Genomic DNA, 26,496 nt, shown 5'->3' with positions numbered 1-26,496 from the left:
CTTTTACACTATACAGTGCTGGAGTTAATGCTGGCTTTCTTAATTTCCACTTTTTATAAGAATCTCAGGACGCCTTGCAGAATATGTGCCAGATCCTCGATATATCTTATCCAATATCTAAGCAGGCTTTTTGAGCAAAGACTGAGACTCCACATCTCTGCTTCCCTCCAGAGAAATTTTGCCTTTAAACTCAGAGAGTTAGCTGCAAGACTCCCACCAAGAATGACTGTTTACCATAAATTATAAAATAAGGTATTTTGTCCTTATGAGGTTTCTGTTGCATATATGATTGAGAAAATCTTCCCAGCAGATCAGTCCAGGGTCTCTCTACACTTCCAGCTAATTTGGAATTTTACTTTTTTTTTTTTTTTAACCTGTACATGTAGCAATAGCATGAAGAATAGGTGTGCCTTCTAATCCCATCCAACACTACCCATAAAACCACTCAGTCAATCTTGACCTACATTTTTTGCAGCACAGTTTTTAACTGGGGTCTAGATTATAATATGGATTAGAAACTCGCATACCCCTCTCCCCTCCCACACGCCATCCTTACTAGCACTGGCTGAAAGAAGAATAAAGAAGTTAAAAGGGAGTTTGGTAGCTGAGTCACACCATCTCTTTGCCCCACTGTGCATGTGGCTGCTATTACAATCTCAGGCACTCTCCTGAATGAGGAGAGCCAACCAGCTGAGACATGTTCTTTCATGAAAGGGCACTGGGAACTGCTTATATCATTTTCTGCCTCGCTTCGAAGAATGCATTAAATACAATTTAATCATCAAGAAGAATATCGTTGTCAGCAGGAACAGAGCTGCAAACCTGCCACCTGCTGCCACTGAATGAAATAAAGCTCGGTTCTTAAAGTCCCATTTCTTTCCCCAAAGAGTACGTTGAGTACACACAAACACAGACTCTGAAAAGGCGATGACGTCCTCATGAGCACAAGCACTGGCTTGCTGTTACAGGGTTTATTTTAAATTTGTTTAAAATCAGATGGCAGGAGTAGACAGATGGCATGTATTACCATATTGCCATTGCCTATATTGCCTTCTTGATTATCTCAGTTTCTTTTCACACATCAAATACATCATCCCCCTCTGATAATACCATTCATCCTAGAAAAACTTAACTACCCCCAGCCATGTTTCACTCTATTTCTGGCTATCTTGTCACAGCTCTTATCCAAGCAGGTAAGCAGTTATACCACAGAAGAGTTTGAGACGACTCAAGCACGATTGGCATGCATTTCCAGACCATGGAGTGGTTCTCGTTACAGGACTTTCCTCACTGCACGTATCAGAGTATCATCTTCCTGAGCTTCTTGTCCGAGGTCCAACTTCCTTTCAAGAAAGGGCTCGCATAACTGGGCTTAGCTGCCTCCCAGCAGTCTGTCTTGGAATTCTCCCTGCTTGTCCTCCTGCACTCCTGAAAACCTCTTCTTAACCCTTGCTCAACCTTCTCATAGCCCATACTAATGCACTCCCTCCAATCCCACTTTTAATCCAGGTGTCCTGTTCCTGCAGGAATTAAACAGCAGTCTCTGCTCTCACATCTACAGGGGATCTTGGATCTCTGCTAAGCTCTAGAATAATGGAGAATGGAGAGATTTTTAACAGACTTGCTGCTTCAGTAACCCCATCAGGCATTGCTGGCCCAAAATTCTTCACTCCATGTAAAGTTTCCCAGAATGTACTTTCAAATTAGCAGTTTTCAAAGTTAAAGGGAAAAGTTTATATTGTATGACTAGTATAAAACGTTTTTTGTATTTCATATTTCTTCTAGCCTAACCTGGAATGCTCATGGCATCAGCAAATGTAAACCAAATCTGCATCATTATGGTTTGTCAATCTCCATGTATGGCACTTACTCCATTTCCTTCCTCCTCCATGTGCTCCCTTCCTCCCCACGCTACATACCCAGCTGTCTTTCACACACGTACACTTCCAACAATGCAGAAGATTCTTTTAAAAATAAGAGGCCTTTGCAACATCCCCAGATATTAGCCTTATAACCAAAGACCTAAGGATAGGTTGAAAAACAGCACTTTGGCTCTGCCCCCTTTACCCATTCTCCCCTAAGCAAGATCATCAACAGTTCATAAGCTGACCGGTTTAGCAAAGATGGGTGAAAACCACAACTTTTGGGTATTTTTTAGATAGATGGGTGTCAAAATAGAATTAAGGAAAAAAAAAATGGACTATAATGATGAAAAGTCCATTTTTAGATTCAAAATATTCTTCCACCCAACGCACATTCTTACCCTTAAGTCTGGCAAGCACTCTTTTTTCTGCAGCCAGCCCCTTCACTTTCACAGAAAAGTGTTCCATCTATACCCCCTGAGGCAATGCAGGCCCAGAAGCTAGGAAAATAGAGTAATGATAGGGAATACAGAGCATGTTATGTGTGTTCAATCAGATCTGTGTATCTCCAATACAAAAACTTATTATATACTTCAAATACAAATTGGCCAGTGGCTAAAAAGGGCAAAACCAAACAATAGACACACACACCCCCACACCCCCAACAATAACAGTTCAGTTCCATTTTCACTTACCTCCAAAAGAAGCTGGAATCCCTCTCTTTTCTTAATTTCCTCCACTAGGTATCTGTAATTAAAAATGCAGGGGTTTAAAGCATAGAACATACAGAAAACAACAGAAAAGGTCTTGAACATGTATATACTTTTTTTACTCTTTTTTTTCTTTTTCTTTTTTTCCCCCTAAAGAAACCACAGAGTTAAACCTCATTTCTACCTGCTGTGAAAATGCAGTAGCTATCAGTTCCTGGAAACAAATGAAGGCTACAGCCAGCCAAGGAGCACTGAGGAGAGGCCGAATTCTGTCCTCAGGCAGAGATTTCCAGTGGAGCTACATGGCACAAATTGATCGTATTTACATCAGGCTGTGAACTTTCCCAATGCAAATTTCCATTGATGTTGCATCTCTACAAATTAATTCCTCCATCTCTTTTCCTCAAGTGCTGATGCAGTGCTGCCATGTTATTTCATGGTCACCTTGATGCCTTTTGTACTGCTATTGTCACTGGGACCTCTTATTTTACCCCAGAATTTAAAAGTTTCCACGTACTTCAAGCCCAGCAACTTTTCCGGTACTGTCCTTGTTCCACAATGTACACAAACAGTGCACGTTCCATTCAGTGAGCCACTACTAATGCACAATAATCCCTGGGTATCCTACGCTAGTGATGCATTGAGATAAGTATTTCTTTTCTCTTTCGCTTGTCACTATGAAAAACACAGAAGTCTTCCCTGGGAAGATGGATTTGAATCAAAACTTTGGATCCAAACAGCTTCAATTTATAGAATTTTTTTAAAACATGGCACACACCGCACTGGAACTCTGAAGCAAAGAGGACACTTTCACAGAGCTGGGACTTCTCTCTTTATTCCCCCTACTCAAAGCCTTCCCAAGGAAAAATCCAAAGCAATCAGCTCAAATTCACAGAGTTTTCCATTTCAACAGAATTTTAGTCTTCTACATGAAGATTTTGCTGTGTAACAGGAATAAAACTGAGAGAGTTAAACTAGATTGTGTACAAATCTGTTCTTTTGTTGCATTTATTTGGCATTTTCCTGCCTGCAGCTGCATTACTGGTCATCACTCAATTCTTTTATCCACTACTTGAGGTAGAAAAATATTGTCAAAATAACCCCCCTTTGGTCCTATCCACACGCCTGAAACCTGCCCCCACAGGGACACCTCTAGCACAGTTGTATCTGCAACCTCTGCTATTTGGCAGACGTGCTGCAGAAACAGGTTGGCTAGGGAGGCAGTAAACAATACCCTAGATGGTATACATTTTTCAAAACAGCATGGGGAGGCATCACGCTGTTTATCATTAACAAGTATTGTGCGTGTGAGTCATTACCTCTTAGCACACATCCCTGCAAAATGATTGCTGTGGTAGAGTGCCAGTTCCCACGACACACAGCTCTGAGTTGTGCCGCACTGTGCACTGCTGAGACTTTTCCTTTCACTAGAACAAGCCGAGGTTCTGGGTCTTTTCTGCCATAACCATTTAGATCCTTCTGTGTGCATTACCCGGGCTCTTAATGCCCACATTAATGTTTACATTGAAAGAGAGGCATGCTGAAAGGTAAGTAGGAGACTAGATACCATGTAAGCTTGTTGGGGGAAACCTGTGTCTGGAGGCTTGTAGTAAAACAAGCGCACTGCTTTTGTCCTATTGATTAGAAGAGACTTGTCTGTGCCATAAAACCAACATTCAGCAAAATCAGCAGGCTATTCACAAGACAGTGGCCCTCAATTTTTTTTTTAATAAATAATGAAAAAGAAACCTATGTATGATCACTTAATCATTTTTTTTTTTGAGGTCTTGAACTGTTAGAGCTATTTCACAATGCTAAACACCCTTCCATCCTACCACAAGTGCTTTTTCTTAACACCACCATCTGACATAGGATATCTGATGTCGGTCAAGCTCACCAGACTGTTAATCATGCTCTTAACTACATTGCCAATAGCCTAAGAAGGCAGCCATTAGAAAAATCCATCACCCATGATTTATCTTGCCAGGACCATTTGATGGCAGTGGAGCCATTCACTCTGTGCATCTGTGAAGTTTTATTATTTTGCCACAGTTGCAGAACATCAGAAGGGCTTGAGTCTCAGTGAGGACGGGAGTGCACAGAGAAGTGGTATTTGCTATGATTAAGCCTTGCAGAAAATGAGGGGTGGAGATCTACAGTGAAAGTAGACATATGTCTGCTAAAAGTGGGTGTCAAAGAAGAATCAGGCAGAAAAACTGCAAAGATGCTGAAGCATAAAATGCAGAGGTGGTTACAGTTATATTCTAAAAGCAGTTTACTCCTATTTTCTTTTTAGTGTACTTCATAAAGCAACATCCCTGCATCAAAAATAATTGGAAAAAAAAAAAAAACACAGCAAAAAATAATCCTGAAGTGAGCAGCAGGATGCTTTACTGTAGGTATTTTAAAAATAAGCCTTTCCAAATAGGTAGCATCACAATGTTCCTGGGATACCTAATACACTGAAAACATGATTCATCTCCAGAACAAGAAGAAATTAATTGAATAGCCAATAAGCAAAGTTTGATGCAACAGAAATACATACCTGCAATTACCTCAAAACCTTTGCAGCTCTGCCTAGCGGGGGGGGGAGGGGCGGGGAGTACTCTCGCTCTCAACTTCTATAGTCAGTGGACTAGTTCCAGAATTAATCCAGGTCTGTGTTCGGGAACACTGAAATACTATCTTTGCAGCATCAAAGTAAAACCTACTGTAACAAATCAGGAGAAAGGCTGCACAGCTGTTGAGTACTTAGGAAACCTGGCATAGTGCCCAGTAAACCTGATGTCTCAGCTGCAAAGTGCCCATGTCCATGCAAACTCAAGATAGCAATGCAGCTATGGTAAAGAATACACTTTATCAGATGATGACTAAGAATTAAATCTCTTCTTAAAGAAAAAAAAAAAAGAGACAACCCAGTCACTCCATAGAAGCACTACCAGCTGAATGCTAATGTTCAAAGAAAATATTGATTCCAGAAAGGTCATTAATCACAACACTTTCAGTCAAATGACCTTGGCCAGTGACCTTGATAAGGCTGAATTCTCCTACTGATAGTGGAATGAATTACTTACTCTGTACAGACACAGAACAGTATCATGCTTTGGAACAAAAACAAGGTGCGATTTAACCAGAAGATACTAAGGAACACTTAACCAGCCAAACAATAAGTGGGTTTAAAGAAATAAAATAGAGAAAAAAGCCGCAGCTCATTTGCGCTTTTCTGGTTTTGCTTCTTTCTTTTTATTCCTTTCTGATCCACTCTGGCTTTAGGTCATGGGCATTTTTATCTTTTCTTTAAGTGACATTGTTAAAGTGAGACTATTCCTTTAATTTTCACTAGAGTAAGCATTCAGTTCTTTTCAACGTAGTAATTCATATAAAAAATAAAATGGCAATATGATATGGATGACTGTTTTTCAATATTAATGATTGACTTACGGTAGTGTATAGCTAGCCCAGGAATTAGTGAAGATTTCATTGTGGTTTACCCTTGGATAAATTCTGAACAAATCTGATACTTCAAGTGAACTCTTTTTAATGGACCATTATATTATTTCGATATTATTTCTTCTATCAGAAGACAAAACAACTGGTGTATGGAAGTTTCTTCCCAGAAACTGGACATCACCGTCATTTTAGAAACACCTTCTATTAAGAGCTTTGCAAAATTCACGTGTGAAACTAGGTTCTGCAAGACCAAAATCTTAGTAAAATTGAACAGGGCAGGCAAGGGCAAGATCACGAGAAAAAGGTGCTTCAGTCCCTAACAGAGCATATTGTAAGCATTAAAATCTTCAGCAAACTTGTGGAGAAAAAACAAGCAGTATTTCAGAGCAATATTACTTCATATACCTTTACTACATCCTAATATTAACAGAGTGTCCTCATATGAATTTCCCCACATCTTCAGCTTTCTGCTTTTCCTCAGTCATGAGGAATTAAGTGAACAGAAGAATGGCTAATTCACTTCTTGCTAGACACACCTCAGAGCCTGGCACATAGGGCTGCTTCTATATTAACACCAGAACACACAGTTATGAGTTAGAAGAGGGTCTGTTGGTAAACCTGTCCTATGTCTAGTTCAGATACCATAAATGTTAAACAATGTAGATTGATAGCCTAATTTGGACTTCTACGTTTACCAAGATCTATGCTTACTGCTAAAAGTAATAATTACTATTAAATATTGTAGCCAATGTAGCAAATGTAATAACACTTATTAAAATTGCTATTAGTTCCTCCTGTTATACACAAACAAAAGGAAAGGGGCAAAAAAGTAACAATGTCACCTATTCCAGGATATAGAGCATCTGTAGTTGCAACATTTCACTCAATTAAACAGACTAGACATATTCAAAATTGTGAGGCGGTACCTAGCCAAAGCCAGTGCCCTGTTTACTCTCTCCTCGAGGCCTGTGGTTCCCAAAGCTTTCCACATCAGCCAGAATTTGAATGCATCCGGACGCCTGCTGCACTGAATGGACTTGTCACCAGTGTCATAGCTGACATCGTAGAACTTGTCCTGCTGGAACAGGTATGTGGCATTGGCAGAGTAACACTTCTTCAGGAGGCCCTATTAGAAACAAAATCGAGACTTAGATTGCTGATAAGCATTTTCAAACCTTTTTATCTTCATAAGTTAAAGCCTTTTTTTTCCTGTCTGTACCAACTGCTTAGTAAAACAGAACTGGATGTGCAGGAAACTATCCAAAGCTTATGGTGCGGTTTAAGAATGCTTGATGAACCTGAACTCAGTGAAGTCAGCACTGACAACACCGAAAATTTTGTTCTTGTTTTCTTCATAATGTCACTGAAGAGTTGCAGGTTGAAAAGAAACTCTGACTCAGATCTCAAGAAACCATGGGAGTCAGTACCACAGAAACAGTTGCCCAAAGGCACACATGGGTGGGAAAGAAGGAGGAGGAGGAGAAGCCTATGTCCACTGCTCTAGTCTAGAGATTGGAAAAACAGCCCGAGGAGCTTCCTCCATGTTCACAAACGGCCCAACCTATTCCTTCTTTGTCAAACAAAGAATTTTTTATATGGCACAGTTAGTTGCATGTAGGGAAGATTTTAGCCCCAAGAAATAAATGTTTAGCACAGAAAATAGTCACTGAGTATTTAGCATAGGCTATCTGACTGTTTGAGTGGAAATACCACAAGGAGATTAGTGCAACCCAAATTTTTGTCTCTTTTCACAGTTCAGACAATTTTAACATTTGAAAATAAACCTCAGAAAAGGCGCTTCAACATACCCTAATTATGGTGTGTTAATGAAATTATTTTTATTCAGCAATCTGAGAGGCTGCGTGGGCAGACATGAGCAGCAGAAAACGGACAAAGATAAATGAGTAACCTGGCAAGTTCCAGCAAAGAACAAAGATGAGAAACAGAAAGCACTGAGGCTGTTATATGTTTAAAGGTACGGAGGAAGAGAAGAGGCATAGGACTGGCTATTGGCTGAAGAAACATAAACCACAATCTATAAGATAACACCAGAATAGAAATTCAGATGAGGTTAAAGACACGGCCACAGCATCTGATTCAGATCTGCAACCATGTATTTAAGTGACAGTTGAACCAGAAGCCCTCCATGTAGAACAGACCAAGGAACAAAAGTGGACAGCATGACAGAAGTTGCTAAACAGTACCTCAAAGACAACAATTAATTTTCCATTCAACATCACTCTTCAGTTTGAACCAACAGAAAGAGCATTTCACATTTAATCCCTTCCTCTGCATCTGCTGCAGGTCTGATTTCAAAATGGCAGTGTCTGACATCGCTCTTAATCAAAGCGTCATATTCCTGTAACTGAGGTACTATTCTTGATCTACATTACAATACCCTACTGATAACTTTGGAACAGGCAATAAAATAGAGAAAAAATGTCAAGACAAAAAAAAATCCAAAGGAGAAATAATCCACTGGCACACACAGAATAAGTCTCCCTCGTACCTAGCAATGTCAATTCCCTCCATCAATACTAAAACCAAAACAAACAAACAAACAAAATCAACCTGTGCACCTATTCATAGAGTACAAAAGGAGAAGAAAACCAAAGGTTTCACCACAACTTCTGTGGGGGTTTGACAATCCCATTGTCATATTGCTGGTTTGCAAAAAGGACAGCAAATTCCATCTGAACTCTTTAGCCACAGGGCCAGCACACAGTCAGCCTTGTGAAAAGACAGTTTATGTGACAGCTTGGGAAAGAAGGGGCAGCAGCTGCTTTCCCTCTGCAGTCAGAGTGATAATGTGCTGCTGCAGCACACAGTAGCTATAGCTGGAAAGTCAATGCTGGGTGCAGTTTTTTGCAGCGTACAAGATTCTCACACCTACTTTCCAACTCTCTCAGAAAAAAGGCAAAATTATTACATTAAAAGCTGAAGAAAAGTCAAGCACTGAAGCATCCATCCTTTACAGTTTTTCTACAGCTTTGTGTTCTCTGGCTAGCAGCTGCACAACAGGAATAGGAGTCCACCTGCCAAGCCATTGTGCCCTATTCATTTAGATTGCCATACCTTGATTTTCAAGGGAAATATGTTTGTTGGTTGTTTTTTTTTTTAAAAAAAGTAGCAACATCCACAAATTTAAGTTAATTGCTTTGTCTTTTACTGACTTTAAAATTTTTGCAATGTTCCTGCAGTGAGCGTATAGCAGGGTTGATCAATGTGGAACTATCTTCTGCCGTATCAGAATGTAATACAGCCGCACAATAGAGGACATCACAGGATACTGGGTCCTCTCATGCCTGTCACCAGAGAAACAGCAACTTCTGATGTCACAAGAAACCTAAAGTCATTTGGTAACATTATAGAAAGACCAAGAAGTTCACTTAAGATCACAGTACAGCTGCTGAGTTTCATAGTTCAAAAACAAGTGTTCTAGAGTGAAAATGCAACAAGAACAAATAGTTCAGTATCTCTGAGTGAGTTCAAATTTGTGGGAACATATTTCATTTAAAAAAAAAAAAGTGGGTACTGTTCTACTCTCTTGGTGCATCCGAAGTTGACAAGACTTGCTGCCTTGATGATCTTTTTCCATCTGCTTATCTTACTAATCATGCAACACACTCAAGAAATCTTGCTGAAGCTATTGCCTATTGCCAACCTCCAGAGGCAAGTACAGTGACATCCTCCAGCATGTCACTAGAGCAGACAGGCAAAGAAATAAAAATTATGCTTTGTGAGAAAGAAGGAAATGTGCCAAACCAATGCAAGAAGCAACGTGAAGGTGAAAGATAAAGGAAGAGAAAGGGAACATTGCACAATACAGTTCGGGTGGGGAGGACAACAGAAGAGGAAAATAATCCAAGATACATTTTATGCTCAAGAAAGCAGTTACTCCTTGATTGCTGCTGTCTCAAAAGTAATAGACTCCAATATGCTGAAGACATAAAAAGCCACCTCAGTTTTCCTAGTCAATTGATGGAAAAGTAGAAGAAAAAAAAATTAAGAAGTATGCTTTCTAAAACTCAACATTCTCAGTCCCAAGACGACCCAACGGTTTTCCACACAGTAACTGAGATACTCCATCTATTCAGAAGTGTTGCAAAAATTTCATTAGAACTGCCCCATTTGACAAGTTTGAGATTCTTTCTTCAGCATCTTTTCTTCTTCTACCCTTTGTACAGAGACTAATGGTAGTGCTCTACCTTATACTGGAGCTGTTAAAGTTTATAAATGGAAATACTATTTTCATAAAGGCCCTAGTCCGCTATGAAGTTTCAAATAGCCTTTGGTTTTGATGAACTCTGGATAGTTCCTGTGTGTTCTAATTAATGGCAAATAAATGAATAATTATTGATACTAAACTCAATATATAAGAGTTCCAGTTTCATAGTTCAACAGGCTTTTCTCATTGAACGCACTTACCTACAGCAAGCCTTCTGATCTCTTTCCATTTCCATTGCTAGTTAAAAGTTAATTTCAATTTCATTAACAAAACATCTTTTTCCCAAGCCAAACACCTTCCTCATTTGCCTCATCTGAAGCAATAAGGACAATCTTTTGAATGGCATACTTGAAAATTCTCAAAAGCAGTGCAGTGCAAAAGGCCACCCCTGTAATTCATTTCAAGAGGTGAAAAGGAGCTCTCAGTTGTACTAACCCCAATCAGAAAGCAATAGGAATAGAATATATCCTGCAGCTGCCCTGGAAAGGAATCAGGGAAGTAGATATCTTTGTGGTACTGCTAACGATGCGGAAGAGATTACACTGTAGATGGCTACCATGATCACCTCAAGCAATCATATTCTCTGCTAAACTGGGATTTCATTAGCTACATTCTTTGCAACTTTATTTTTAACCAATAAGTGAAAATTCTGCTCATTACCTAGAATTGATTGCTAATTACCTAACCTAGTGCTACACTCTAATGAGTCACAGAACTTTGACACATCACTATTTATATGGTGGTAATATTCACGTTTATATGGATTATAGCAAGGACAAATTGAAGTAGCTCTGTGGTCTTAAGGGAGCGTGTACAACCCAAGACTGATCAATAGCATTTTAAGAACATATAAGAACAAAGTTGGTTCACTAATGTTTTGGGAATATCAGTCCACCTAGCTTTATGTTTAAACAGTCAAGGCAATTCAAGCCATAGCAATACAAGAGTTTCCTGAGTAAGTCTATCAATACGAAAGTGATGAAAGTTACTCAAGGTGTGGCAGTGAAAAAGGGATAGCCGTGCATTTCTTGAGCACTTTAAGCACTGAAGAACTACTGTCATTGATCTGAGCTTTTACGGAGGATTAACCAATCCCTCCTTCCCTTTGGTGAAAACACTTCTGCCTTCTAATCAAGTCAAACACATATTTCTCTTTTCTATCTCTACCTTCTTTGGAAATCATTCTAATTTTATTTCACTAAGGCTAGAAGATATACTTTTATTGGCAATTCACTGCAGTTTATCCTTTTTATTTTTAATCTGTATAGGAAAATATTTAAATACAGTGTTTCATTCTAATAACCTAGCTGCAATGTCTTAAGCCTATTAACACTGCTAAACCCCATAGCTTTATTGATGCTATGTGGCAAGAAAAACAAACCAAACAAAAACAGTTACCACTACATTGTGATGATTCCTTCTAAAGATCATCTTTTCATACCTAGAGTAAAATACAAATTTTGGGCTTGTAAACAATCTATAGCTTAAGGAAAATAAAATAAGAGGCAGAGAGAAACCAAAGGACATTATTTGCTCACCTGTAATCACCTAACCCTAACCCTGAGGTAGACCACATTTTCCAAATGGATCTCAAAGCAAATGGGAAGACAGGCTAACAAAACTTCCTGAACCAGACCTTCAAAGGGAGCCAGGGCTTGATTCATAAATGGGACTTAATAACTATGCTTAACATTTTGCTGCTCTGATTTCTTGCAGAATTAACCACTTCAGAAACTACCCGAGGATCCCTGAACATTCACTAGCAAAGCAATGTGTGCCAGAATTCCAGCTCCCATCTCAGCATCCAGCTCTTAATAAAGCATCCAAATCAAAGTGTGAAGGAATTATGTTCACATATAAATGTATGCTTTATCTGCAGCCACAGGTATTTATGTAATTTAGGAGCAGTGGAACAAGCTCCAATGTGAGGAAACAATACATGTACTCTTTCATACTCTTACTGCTGTGCAAATAACATTTTTAATAGGAAACTCGGTCCAGCTGCCTGCTCCAGACCTGGTATAGAGAGGGTCAAAGCGAAGCAAGGCCTTTCTGGCAGTGTCTTAACTATGCATTTGGTCTTCCATTCTTAAAAATTTATATTCCAACACGTCAAAAAAAGCTGATAAGAAGGTACTCAAATCTGTATGTGCTTCTGTTTGCATATAAAGACTACAGTGGCAGATACACAACACATATAAGTGCCAATTTTCCAGCAGTTAAACACAAAGTAAAATGTGCTCTCCTCCCCATGCAGAGGAGGAGAGATTTCTTCTATTTTCCAGAACATGTCTCACTGTACAACAGGATCTGGTTGTATGATCAGTAGTACTTGTGTTTGCAGCCCCCAACAGCCTGGGATTCAGCTCTACAAGTATTTCCAACACAACATCACCCAGCTGTGATTTAGAAGTGGAATAGGACTGCTCTCTCAGATGTTACACTCCATGTAAAGAGAATACAGAAAAGCTGCCAGAGACCTGAAGTTGGAACAGTGTTTGTGAAGTGACTTTAAATGCCAGGGTAGCTAGAATATGTCATTCCTTTCCGTTTCTTTCCTCTTTCTTCCCGAGAAGTTTCCACTCTGCAGCTCGAGTAGTCTAATCATTACCTGAGGCTATATATAATGTACTGGGCCTAATTAGTTAAAAATATAGCATTGAATTCTTCCTGAGCCTGCAATTAAGACACCACATTAATCTTAGTCAATAACTTCATTCTGCTTGTTTTTCATCCTGGAATAAAGATAAAGTGATGGACAAGTAATTCTGGAGTCTAATCCTCTTTAATCCCATAGACACTAGTCTAAGGAAATTAGGAGCCACACTTCTCCTTGCTGTCCTGCCATGTCTCACCCCTGACTTGGAGCAATCAGCTGCATGAGAGCGGTGATTAGCACCTATGCTCTTCGGTCCCCATCAGTTCCTACTACCAGGAATTGGTAACCAATTACATGGACAGCTAACCACTAGCAGCTGAATAGAAAAAATCAGCTGTTTTGACAGAGATTTACAAAGGTGATCTACAAACAGCAGCCACAAAATAGTGGTGTAAACCTCAGGGGCTCCATATCCTCCTGATGTTCAGTTATCCATAACCTATGACGTATAAGCTAAAATTCAACCCTGATGGTGGAGAATGGACATAAATCTTAGCAGGACTGTTTGGTATGGGGCTTGAAATAATTAACCTCTTACTGGTTTCTTTATTAATATAGAAGAATTCCACAAAGATATAAGCAGGGACTGCAAGGTCTGACCACTAGCGAGTACAATGACTTGGATTGGTTTGACCCTGCTCTCTTATTCACCCTTTATTAATTTTGTGGTGAAATTCAAAATAATATCATTCAGCCTTTGCACTGCAGTGTAGTCACAGTGACTTGCAGTTGTTTTCTAATTATTTCCGCTACCATATCACAGCAATCACAGCCTACCTCGTTTAAAAAAAAAATTAAAAAGGACAAGACAAGGGGACTTACAGAGTTGTCTTTCACCAAAAGAGCACAGCACTGGATTCCTGCCAACAGCATTTTATGGGGATTCCAGGCAACAGAATCAGCCCTGCAAAAGTTATAAAGAAAGGGAGGTGGAAATTGCACCCATAATCACGAGTACTAAAGAATCCAAAATGGTCAAACACAATCTAAGCAGATAAATCAGATTTCCTATTTTTTTCCTCCCACACCCCAGTAGGCTCAGAAATCTCTCCAATTAATAGTAATATATATATTTTGGAAAATGTAATTCTCATGGGTGCAAATAGGCCACACAACTATCTCAGTCCCTGGTAAATGTGCCCATGAACTAAACTGACTTACCTGTGGATGCCATGAAGAAGTCTGCAATGCTTCCTTGATATCAAAGCCGAGCCACCCCAAGAAGCCTGTTGGAACATTTATAGAGCCAGGACAATATTATTTGTATAAAGTTCTTTTGATAATTCTTCAATAATTTCTGAAGATGGTTTATCTCATTTAAAGTGTAGTTTACCAGGTGGTCATTAGGCTAAATTTTGCCTTTAGTATCATCTACTGAAATAAAGATGGCAGCCTGGGGCTATGCCTAAAACAGGAGCTGATGGTTTCCATCAGTGCAATCATGTGAGCCACAACCTACACTGTCCCTTGTGTGCAAGCAAGAGCATAAACTGAAGTGTCCCTGCATAACCAGACCCATTCCTGGTTCTGAGTCAGAGGTGCTTCTTTTCCCCTGGCCTAAACATAAGCAGTGGGAGCAGAAAGCTCCATTTTGCATACCTTCGTCCTGCTAGCTGTTTCCTTTGCAAGACATTCACAAGGGAAACTGAGGACAGAATGATAATCTCTGCCAATTGCAAAGTCCAGGCTCAGATCTTCCAGAGTTTGGATATGAAAAGAGAAGTCAGCGAGTAGGCAATAGCAACATTTCTGTTACCTGCAATCCAACTGACGTTAAAATAGAGTAAGACTCACCACATATCAGTCAGGTCATCAATGAACTAGGTGTGTGGTGTAAGAGGCATTTAGGCCTTCTCTGTAATGAGGAACTCTCCACTGAAATACCTTACAGAGTGTCATCTTATCTATTCTAGATACCTGTCCCTGGGTAGCACCTTTTGCAGATGTCTATAGATGGACTATAGAAGGAACCCAGGCAACAAGCTTATATTACCCACGGTTAACTTCTGGGCAACTGGGGTCATGGAAGGTGATTCTCATCCACGAATTCTGCAAGGATCAGATTTCACACACCAGCTGCTATGAATCTTCAGTTCTCAAACAACATTTGCCCATAAGGGCAGAGTGGGTAAGAACATGCAACAAACAGTAGAGATGTCATACAGTGCATTTAAGAAATTATTATTAAATATGAAAAAAAAGGATTTTGAACATTCATGCAGGCAGAATCCACTTGAACAAATTCCCTGTGATATAAGCAAAGCTCCTCAGAGACACACAGGAGGCATCAGTCCACCAAACACACCTCAATTCAGCTTACTTAAAAAATATATATATAATTTTGGTCTAATGAAGAAGAAGTCACTGAAGATTCCTGATCTAAGCATGGAGAACATGTGCTTGTTTGGGTTTTGTTCTTTTTTTCCTTGAAAGAAACAGATGTGACAGCTGATCTATGAATTTAGCATCAGTATTTGCTTCATAGGCAATACATTAGGAGAAATATCTGCTCTCTCTGGGAGACTGGAACAGTAAAGGCTCACAAGGAAAGTGAAAGGTTAATAACTTGTCTTAACATGCGTCATTCTCATTAATGTAGTACATTAATGCGCCACATCATATTTTATATTGTCATGTTCAGAAAACCCTTGCTGAGAAAAGGGCTGCTGCTCAATCTACAGGTGGGACTTCAGGCAGGAAATTATTTGCCTCAAACTTCACAGTAATCCTGTGACACAACCATGACTTGAAACTGGGTTTCCCCAGCTAGCCCAAATTAGCCATGTTACGGGAGGGCCAAACTGATCTTCCCATTCATAAACAGATTTTACTCTTCTCATTCTATGATTCAATAAAGTCCAAACAGTCACAAAGTTATTCCCTGATTTTTGTAATTCATAAGCAACCCATTGAAATATAATAGATCTTTAAAAAAATTTGTGCTCAAAGGTATCTGTATTTGAAAAAGTTGACATCTTCACAGTGTCTCTGAAAAACAGGACTAGAAAGGCCCTCAAGAGGTCATCTCAACAGTGTGCCACCCCCAAAGGCAGGATCAGCCATATCCATCTCATTTCTGTCAAACACTTGTCTTTTCTAAAGATTATTAATCAATAAATGCACCTAGCTTCTGATTAGCAAAGTGAAAAATAAAGGTGCAGAGAGACAGCAACAATTGCTGCTTCCACAGCACTATTGGCACTGCTTTCTGCCTTTGTTTTAAAGGTTACTGCTGGAGATCTGTAAGAGAGGGGTGATAGTACTGGAGATCCAGGCCTCTCCACCACCTTTCAGTATCAGCTTGAGACTCAGAACTTCAAGATGAATTTATGCTCTATGATTATTTACCCAATTTAAAGATCCAGAGCTGGCAAAAAAACCACACCCAAAATTAACCAGAAGGCACATAAGACGACTGAGAATCACTGGCTTTGTCTGGTTTTAAAGACCTCTAACAATGGAGGCTGCACAACTTAACCACTTAATTTGTGTTTAAGGGTAACAACCCTACTAATTTAAAGTGTCAGTCCTAAACAGTGTTACCTCTTGTCATACCTGCAGTGGTCAGGGGAACAGACTATTCCTTTTCTTTTTGCAGCAGCTTTTAAAGCATCTGTAGACTATTATGTATTGTCCCTTTGTCTTTTCTAGTTTAAATAAAATCAGTGCTTTCAGTCTTTTCTCATTGATCATAATTTCTAGATATGGTTCTGTTTATCCTCACTGCTTTACTATTTTCTAATCTTTCTCCTGTGGGTCCTAAACCTTCTTGAAATGGAGCGCTTTTTTTTTTTAGACACAATGTAGATAAAGCAGATGGAGCACTAAGCAGTAAGAGAGAATTATTTTAATGTACCTTCTTTATTCAATGCTGAAAGCCATTTAACCCTATTCGAAAATGCTTACAATCACCGATTTGTGATGTACCGCAAACCCCAGAATCTTTTCCTGAAGGTCTGCTGTCAAGCCAACAATCCCCAGCCTGTTTGTGCAGTTGATTATTACAGCTTAAACTCAGAGCTCGCTTTATTGAACTGTAGCCTAGTTTTTCCACTTTTTTCTCCAAACTGTCAAGATCTCTTTGATTTCTAATCCTGTCCTCCCACTGCCTTGTTTTTTTGCAGCAGTTTTATGTCATTTTCAAATTTAGTCAGTGTATTCCTTTTCATCCAAGTTATTAATGAGAACACCAGATAACTTCTAACCTAGGATGGACCTTTGTGGAATCCTGCTCAAAATTTTCTCCCCTTTCAGCAATGAACCCCTGGTAACTGCTCTCTGGGTATGATTTTCCAGCCAGGTTTTCACTCACTACAGCAGCTGCAGCTTGGCGTGTTTCTCTGGCTTTCTGGTAAGATATTGCAAGGCACAATAAAGTTAACTGCTTCTCCTCCGTCCATGAGATGAAAGAAAGAAGGTAGATTGATCAAACCAGATTGACATATTTTGTTTGTGACAAATCCAGCTGAGAGCAATGCAGGGTAGCTCAAAACACACAGATTATCACCCATGTCCCATGCAACACTGGTAACTAGGTAAGAGAAAATTAGTGTTTCATATGCAACAAACTGCTTAGAGCTGAACAATGGGAATCACAGCATTCACAATGTGATTAAACGACCTAAGCACAGGCTAATATGTCAAACCTCATTTTCTGTACTGGTCTAGCCATAGGAGAAAATTGTTCTTTTTGTAAGCATGGAAAAAATACTCATACATAGTACTTAAAGCTACAGGAATGCAATACATGACATATATAAGTGCTGGAGCTTGAGGGTATAATGATTCATTTTGCATCATCAATAAGAAAGGCATCATAGATGTACAATATAATGCAATAAGCAACTGGAATGTGTGCATTAATACTGTAAGTGCACAAAATAAGCCTAGCTATAGTCTCTGCACTTAGGCTGATGAATAGCTTGACTGCTGAGACAGTTTGGGCTTATTGGTATTATCTTCTTAAAACAACTTTTTCCTTAACTCCCTTTTCGTCTTTAGGTTTGTCTCCATGTGAGAGCTTATCTACTGTTTCTGACTTTATTGAAATATATCTTCCTGAAGCCCACTGATTTTATGTTGACATTCTCCCTTTTGCCCTTCCCAAGAATCATGAGCTTTATCATTTCATATTTAAGAGTTTCCCTAAGGCAATCATATCAATCTTTGGGATCAGAAAATATTCTGAAATAACACACATCGGTGTAAATCTGGAAATAACACCACTGACATTCATATAAGATATTCTTATAAACAGCTCTTGAGACCATTTGCAGTAGATAATCCTCATTCCCATCAATGATACATGAGAAGTCCTAAATCAGACAGAACTTTCCCCGTTTCTTAATCTTCGCTTTAATTGTACTGCCTCTTTTTTCCTCCAAAGTTACAGCAGGCCCAAACAGCAGTACTCACTTGCTATAACTCAGACTGCGTAATATGTAAATCATTCAACAAGAAACCAGGCCTTTTAGAAGAATGTAGATCCTCAAAGCTTTTAAAGATATCATATTCTCGCCTATAAGGCTAGAAGGTAGGCTTGCTTAAAAACAAATTAAACCAACTCTTCACTATGTTTCTGAATGGCAGATACCTGGTTTCACTGTACCTTTTCACATATTATTCTAGTAAACCTATTTCTAACGGTGCTGTGAGTGAAAAATGGTCACATGAATTACTGTCTGCTCATTTTACCATAGCAAATTTGTATATACATGTGTCCCTGATGTCACTTACTTGAAAAGCTTTCAGTCTTTTCCCCATACCGTGTTCTCATAAAAATACAGCTAGAAATTTCAAACAAAAAATAAACAGCCATCCACTCAACTTTTCATAAGGGTGAGAGAAAAGATGGGAAAAATACCAATAGAACTTCTGAGAACCATTGAGAGGTTCATAACATGAGTCACATCTTAACAGTACAATTGGTCTTCTAGACCATAAGCCCAATTTATTACTGGACATTTGTCCTTCTACTGGGAATCAATTAACATCTGACAATTACAGCCATTGCTCAAACAGAAAACTAACTTTAAGATATTCAGTGACGTTTTTATCTTACTTTAACATGAGACAAAATTGGAAGAAGAAAGTTAATTCTTTACAAAACACTGTCAACTGCCTGTGAAGTATATAGTTCAGAATACGGCCCATGCTCATCTCACCTAATTTTAGTTATTCAGCTAGAGAGAGAATGTTAGGAGATTACTCATTGTCCTTCTGCAGCCGTTGGAGGTGGCTCCAGCCATGCCTATTGAACTCACCCAAGATCCAGCACAGATTCTGAATACATCACTCTTTCCACTGATTATACACAGACAAGCAAGAGACTAGCGTCTAATGTGAATGCTACACTTCTGCTGAAAATCATCTAGGTCACTCTCACCAGCACACAGCCATGAGGAGACTTAGCAGACACTTTAAATGCTAGGGCTAAATTCTGCATCTTTGCCTCCAAGTCAATAAGAAAACTCTTTTGACTCACACATACAGTGACTTTATTTATTAATGTCTGAGACACATTTATTTGAAACACACATCACTGCCTACGTGATTTTTCACATTAAAAACAAACACCTCACAAATTTAGAGCAGGTCTAAAAACCTCGATTAATGTTGCTCCAGTTTCTCTCATTGCTCCATGGCTTTTAATCTAGCCATTCTGGATTTGTGGCAAGTATAATGAGAACGCAGTTTAGGAAATATGAAGAGACCTACTTTTAGAAAAATACATTTACATCTAACTCTTTCAGCTAATAAAAAGGCTCAATTATTATTCCAAAAAGGTTCATTTATGGATTTTAATATCCAAACCAAAATTATAAAGAAATTAGAAAAAAAATCTGAAAAATTGAGGAAAACATAAGGAGATCTACAGGAAACAGAAAACCATAAATCTGAAGCAGAATAATTTATGACTGGTTGAGTCAAAAAAATACCTTTGTTTTAACCTGTATGAACCATATACCACAATTCTAATGTCTCCATTCTCCAATAGAATGTGGAAAGAATCCGAACTTATATTTGTATACAATCACCCCTGAAACACTTTTAGGAGGTAGCAAGAAGAATTTTATTTTAAAACCATTTTGAAATATAACCTGAGAATGATAAAATAACTTTGACTGCTTGTCACAACCAAATTATTTGCCTTTTTTTAGCACATAACAGAGACAAATCAAACTGTATTTCTGTTCTCTATGCAAAAAAATGTTATTAGAGCTCTACTTACTTCTACAAAGAAACTTCAACAGTCAAAGAAAAATAGCAATTATAAAAAAGCAACGCCAAACAAAACTACACAGTATACAAACTCACGTCAACATGAAACCAGAGGCCATGCTTTTCACAGATATCGGCAATTTTATCCAGAGGATCAAATGCTCCCAGCACTGTTGTGCCTGCTGTAGCACAGACAAGAAATGGTGCTGACCCCTGCAATAGGATTCAAAACAAAAAAATTGTCATTTGCACTGCTCATTTCCTCCAGTATATCTGCAGAGCTAAAGTATAAAGAGGTCTAGGAATGTAGGACATCGATGCGACAGTCTACATTTTAGTTTCCCAGCAGAAGGTACTGCATTTAAAAGTGCTGATTCTTTAAAAAAAAAAAACATTTTCCATTTCCAGTTAACACCATCCCAGAGCAGACTTTACCAGCTTCAGACTATTTTGACAGATGCTAGTTTTGTCAAAATCAAAACATACCAGATATTTGACATGTCTCTTTATATACTGATTTTAATCTCTCAGTTTCCGCATTTTACTACCATATTTGCTGCCATTCTGCCAAATTAAATAAAGCTACTAGCTCAGCCAGCAAGCCACCCATGCAAGGAAAGGACTCACCCCCCCAGGGTTTCCACCTGCGCTGACTCTACAATGCCCCTATTCTCTGCCTGGTGAAGAGGAACCTTCAATTAGGGAACATGATTTGCCTTAGGCAGCACTGGCATGCACATGCAGTGACTGGGACAGTCATCGCTACCTGACCCCAATGCCTGGTCTACAGCAAAGCGTTATTTTCTTGCTACTCCTGTCTAGAAAACAGGAAGGGCTGTAGATGGCAACTGAACCTTAGGAGAGAGGCCATTGGAAATCTCAAGACAGTTTTAAGCTTAAACAGGTGGAATAAGGAAAACTATTGTCGGGTTGCAGTCTCAGACAACCATTGCAAGCCATCCATTTTGGTTTCAGTGGCTTTGCTCGTTGCTTTCCCCTTCAACTAATACCAGGAGTGCAGTTACAACAGCAGACTAGGCCACGTATACCAGATGGCACCAACCGTTGCAGATGCACGTGCCTGTGCCTACTAAGGAGAAGAAACTGAAACAATGAAAAGAATTGGTGGAGTTTGAAACAACTTCATGAAATTCAGGGTATCAGCCCTATCAATGACAGTACAGTCTCACTTGCTGGTAAATACATGCTGAAGGAGCTCCTCTGCACATTTCAGCATGTGGCCTGCAGCATGACAATGCAGTTACTGAAGATGGACTAAAGTTGTTATTAAATGGTATAATCTGGGATCCCTGGAGTTCATTTACAGTGAATTGAATCTCTCAGATGATGTAAGTCTCTCTGTTCATATGACTCAATGTAGCTTCACTGAAATCAGACATCAGCTGAAAAATCAAACTTGACACACGAGTGTCTCATATATCTTCACTTCAGCTGAAATCCAATCTTTTTTTTTAACAGGCAGGGGGTTGCCACTTTTAAACATCTTCTACAGAAACAGGCTAGATTCACATTTACACTCTGACAGTTTTATACCTTTTTCACAGTGTAGAGGACTGTTAGAATGGTACATAATTATGATTTCTTTGTATTTTAGAATTTCTTTACAAAGTGCTAAAGCATTGAAAAGTAACCTTGAAATTAATTTAAATTAATCCCATACATTCACAAAGAATTACCAGCCTATAATTCACTTCTTGGTCATTCATTCCTAGTACAACCTACCATAAAAGTCAATCAAACTTAAAACCAGCCTGAAGCTGAAGTACAAAACACTTGCAAGTGAGGCAAAGATGCATCTGCTCACCTAGTTTCTCTTACTGTTCTCACCAATTTTATCCCACAGCTACATCAAAGTTGAAGGTCCCCCAGCAGCCAGTAGTTACCATGACTGAATATGGGGACAAGTCTAGGATGTCTACAAATTCCAAAGATTGTTACCATTACATTTTTCCCTGCAAAGGGAATTTAAATTTTTATTCTTCTTGACAATATAGTTAAAATACATCTCCCTGACCAAATACTAGGAAAAAAAGGCCTAATACTCTTGCTATTTATAGTCAGTGATCATTTTGTGCTCTTATCAGTAGCAAATACATCCTCTGTTGTCTAGAGTCATTAGACTATTTACCATAATTCACTGCAGTATCCTTCTGTAAAAGTTGTAAAGTAGCACTTTATCAAGGACAGACAAAATTACTGAAGCTCTGATGAAATGAAAACCTTCCAATATACCTGTAACTTCCATTAAAATGCAAGTAAGATAGTGTTCTCCTGTAAGCTGAGCTTTTAAATATGGAACATTTGTTTTCAAATTGCAGAGCACCATACTGAGGTTGACCTTTTTTTTTAAGATCATAAATGCCAGAGGATTTCTTTCAAATAACCATTAAATTTATTATTACATCAACAAACAAGAATTCTGGTTTTGCAAGGCCAAAGAACTCATTCTCCTGTCAGCCTGCTTCCTCTTGCTCCATTTTATTTCAGTCCTTTTTTTTAATCCCCCAGCTTGCTCAAATGAGTGAAGTACAGGTTGTCTTCCACAGATAATGCAAAGTACAGAAAGAGGCAAGCAAGAGAGTTTGCTAGGTCATTAGGGCCTCCATGCATCAATAATTCTGCTGTCTAGCATGAAACTCAAAGAAGAGATGGTCGTTTGGCACAAGATGCATCTAAATCAGATCTTAGTGAAAGCTGTTGTGGGCATGCCAGTGCATGACAGGACAGCACTGCCTTGGCTTTTCCAACAGCCACAAATGTCGGTTTCCCAAGGTAGGATTCCATGGTAGGCATCACCCACACTATGGACATTGCACTACTTGCTTGGTATTCACAGATAGTGGAATAAGGGCTGAGCTCTGAATCCTACTGCTATGATGCACAAACTGGAAGTGAGAAATAAGGTGAGCTAATCAAGCCAAAAGAAGATGCCTTACAATTCACGTTCAGTCCTCCAAGCTCTCTAAAATAAATCATGTTGACTGTAAAAGCACTGTCTTACAGACTGTTGGAATGTATGTTAATGTTGTCCAAATACACACATCAATACACTTCCAGATGCTGGCTTTTGACTTTCTACTTGGCAAAGTCCCTGGGGGAAAAGGGGCAGAGGACAGAATCTCTGCACTCTTGCTACAATACTAGAAAGGACCAAATTTAGCATTTGTAACTTGTATGATAGTTTTAGAGACTAAGCCACGTGTTACAGTTCTTGCTCACTGCAGAGGACAGCACAATAGCTGCTGTAATTAACTGAAAAACCTACAGCTTTCATTTACCACTTAAAGAAAACAAACAGTGCATCCATTTAAAAAAGGATCAAGACCAAAAGAAATCCTAGAAGAAATGTGCTAAATACTTCAGAGCAGAGTTGTACTCAGGATTTTCATTAGTAGTAAATACCCCATGGAATTTTATTCCCTCGTAAGAATGTAGCACTTAGAAGTCTTGGCTTGTTCCACAAGTTTGTGGCAAATGAATTGCACCTGTTACGTTAACTGCCCTATTTTTAAAGATTTCACTCACTCTTAGTTTTCCTTCCTTTCATTCAGACACAAGCATACGGTCTGCATACACTCCTCCTCTCTCTGCATACATTCCTCCTCTCTCCTTCACGCTTTCTCTCCCCCTCTCACCTCTTTCCTGGCCCGTTGGACTTGTTTCTCCAGTTCCTCAGGTATCATCTTACCTCTAAGGGACACAGATTTAAAACTTTTTCAGTTACATTCAAATAGGTTGGTTATGTACAGCACTACTGCATTTTAAAAAGGCTCAGAGACCACAGCCATGGCTTTTGCTTGCTTACCTTTCATCTGTTTTGACGAAGTAAACATTCTCTGTACCAATACCCAGGAAGGAGGCTGCCTTCTTCATGGAGTAATGACACTGTAAATGAAAGAGGCATAAAAAAAAGTAAGTTCACAATTAAAATGAAAGAAAGTAAGTCCTTAGCATAGGGAACAGTGGCACTGAAATTATTTTAATAGCAGATAACAGTCTTGACAACAGCATATTGTAAAACAAAAAGCAAACTGACAAGGTTACACAGCACCAAGACCACCTTGTATTTAACAATGACACACACTGAAGACTGGGGAAAATAAGACCAAAAAGAAAAAGATGTGCACCATGTTTAAAATGGGGGCTTAAAAAAAATTAAAAACTCTATTCTATACAATTTTTTTAAAGCTGGTTATGCATTGGAATGAAAAGTAGACATTTTGAAGTGTCATCAGGGAAGAATTATTAATTATTTCAAAATGTTTTAATAGAACTGAGTAAAAAATACCAACGAGTGTAAGAGTTAGGAAATGCAGGAGAAAGGTCCAAAGGCTATTGAGCAGAACAGCCTAGAAGCAACCGAGAGTTCTGAAAGACCAAAAGCACCACTCCTTAGAAACTGGACCCATAATTAGGTTGTATCTTATGATGTATCTAAAGCCTCTACCACTTTACCCTTGTAATTTTTCTATATGCTTTCTCTAAACATCAGCTGTTGGCCACTGCCAGAGAGAGGATACTATGCTAAACTGACCCATGGCCTGTTCATAGCATCAAGGAGCTGAAGTCCCAAGACTGCAGATGTAGAACAATTGAGACTTCCAAGGCTTTCAAGGCCCTATCTCTGCAAAAGGATCTGAAAATCATGGTGTTGTGAAGGTTGTTCACATGAACTTGAATCTTAACCGCCATTATGAAAGCAAGCAGACTTTAGACAGGACTCAGCATGTCTTCAAAAGTTAGTACAAATGTTGCAAAAGGTTCCAGTCTGGACCAGTCTGCATTTTTCAGAAAATGATATTACTATTTCAGCAAAGAATTTTAGCTAGGTGTCATCACAGAGATGTCTTTGAATGAGTACAGGTACATGCAGCCCACTTCTCACTTTGCACTGAATAAAGGGCATTAGTGTATGAAGCCTGTGAAGGGAATGTAAAAGAAGAGGCCCCTTCACCTGCTCAAAGGATATTAGAAACAGGTGTTTATTCAGTCAGAAAGTGGTAAAATGGCTCTGGTGAGAAGGATACTCAAGCCCACACAGTCCACTCTGTCCTTTTTACAAGCTTTTTTCTGTTAAACAGGTATTCAAGGTACATCTTACCATATTTCCAACATTCACCTCTATAAGGACCTGATCTACTGTGGATACTGTTATTCAAGCATAAGAACATTTTGTCTTATTCCAGAATAAATGTATGCTGATCTCAGCTTAATCTATCTTCAAGATTAGCCTGGGAATTCAAGATACAGTAACCTTCTTAATCTGAAGATATTTTTAGATGTCAAAATCACTCTGAATAACCTGTAGCATGCCAAATGCCCACCCACTCATAGCAATGGAGTCAGTTTTGAGAGTATGTAGCATCTCATAGGGCTACACAGTTCTCAGAATCAAGATGATCCAAGCCTTGGATTATTACTGCTCATCTCAAAAAATAAAATTGGCTCTTTTTCAAAACATTACTGAAGAGTTAAAATAACGGATACTCCAGCAACCATGAAGATGTCTAGAATTATTACTTTTCATGCAGGAGGTGAAGCCAGGTGGTTAATTAATTCCATTTTCTTCCAGAGTTCACACAAATGCAGTTACTGTGGAACATAATTATGAAAAATGTACAACATTTTAATGTGTGGGCATGAATATATTAAGGGTATTAAAGCCTGTCACGCTTATTTTGATGAGACGGATCATCTCAAAGGGCTCTCTTTCTTTTTGACAAAAACGTTTCCCCCACTGTCACCCACTTTTTAAATAAAGGCATACAAAGACACTACCTGATACTATCAGGTAGTTTTAAGAAAGCTTAATTTTGTAACATGACACATCCAGAAAGCCTTTACAGCTCACTCATTTAGACTGTTACAAGAATAACAACATACATAGGTGGATAGTTAGTCATGCATTACATCAAATTACATCAATAATGATAATAATGATGGTAGAGTGGCTGTGTGTTGTTCAGTAGAAGTTTGGAAATGTTTTCAACTGATTAGTGAATCACTTAAAATACAAGTTGCCTCCATCACTGATTTCTAGCCATTAGGTTCAAATGAAAGGTATGAATCACCAGGAATAATCAGATTGCTCCAAACTGAGAAAGCAGTAGACCTGCAAATTCAGTATATTAGTCAACAGGCAATCACTAAATCATGTATTTTGTTACCCAAAAAATGGCATGGGAGACTGGGAGAAAGATAAGAGGCTTGAGCACCTGAGAGATTATACCAAAATGCTGAGGAAAGAGAAGAACAAAGGGAACAACAAAACAGGCTGTAAGATACATTATTCCTCACCTCCACAAGTACTTATGCACCTCTTGGAAAATTTTGTCAGGTCTTCAG

The 26,496-nt window shown here is 38.9% G+C and overlaps 2 protein-coding genes across 3 annotated transcripts in view; one reads left to right on the top strand and one right to left on the bottom strand.

Annotated features, from left to right (window-relative positions):
* STT3B (STT3 oligosaccharyltransferase complex catalytic subunit B) overlaps positions 1-26,496 on the top strand; it is a 476,425-nt gene that overhangs the window by 217,537 nt on the left and 232,392 nt on the right. The window lies entirely within an intron of this gene.
* GADL1 (glutamate decarboxylase like 1) overlaps positions 1-26,496 on the bottom strand; it is an 83,659-nt gene that overhangs the window by 38,379 nt on the left and 18,784 nt on the right. For both annotated transcript variants that reach the window (XM_064444213.1, XM_064444212.1), the window contains 7 exons: positions 23,957-24,036; positions 23,787-23,841; positions 20,227-20,343; positions 14,071-14,135; positions 13,732-13,813; positions 6,949-7,148; positions 2,558-2,609 (listed from right to left, as the gene is read on the bottom strand). In XM_064444213.1, coding sequence (XP_064300283.1) covers positions 2,558-2,609; positions 6,949-7,148; positions 13,732-13,813; positions 14,071-14,135; positions 20,227-20,343; positions 23,787-23,841; positions 23,957-24,036 — 651 coding nt within the window. The remainder of the gene's footprint in view (positions 1-2,557; positions 2,610-6,948; positions 7,149-13,731; positions 13,814-14,070; positions 14,136-20,226; positions 20,344-23,786; positions 23,842-23,956; positions 24,037-26,496) is intronic.

Source organism: Phalacrocorax carbo, chromosome 2 (assembly GCF_963921805.1).
Source record: "Phalacrocorax carbo chromosome 2, bPhaCar2.1, whole genome shotgun sequence".
Taxonomy (NCBI): Eukaryota; Metazoa; Chordata; class Aves; order Suliformes; family Phalacrocoracidae; genus Phalacrocorax; species Phalacrocorax carbo.
Note: the sequence above shows the minus strand (reverse complement) of the source record. Positions and strands in the feature narration are given on the sequence as shown.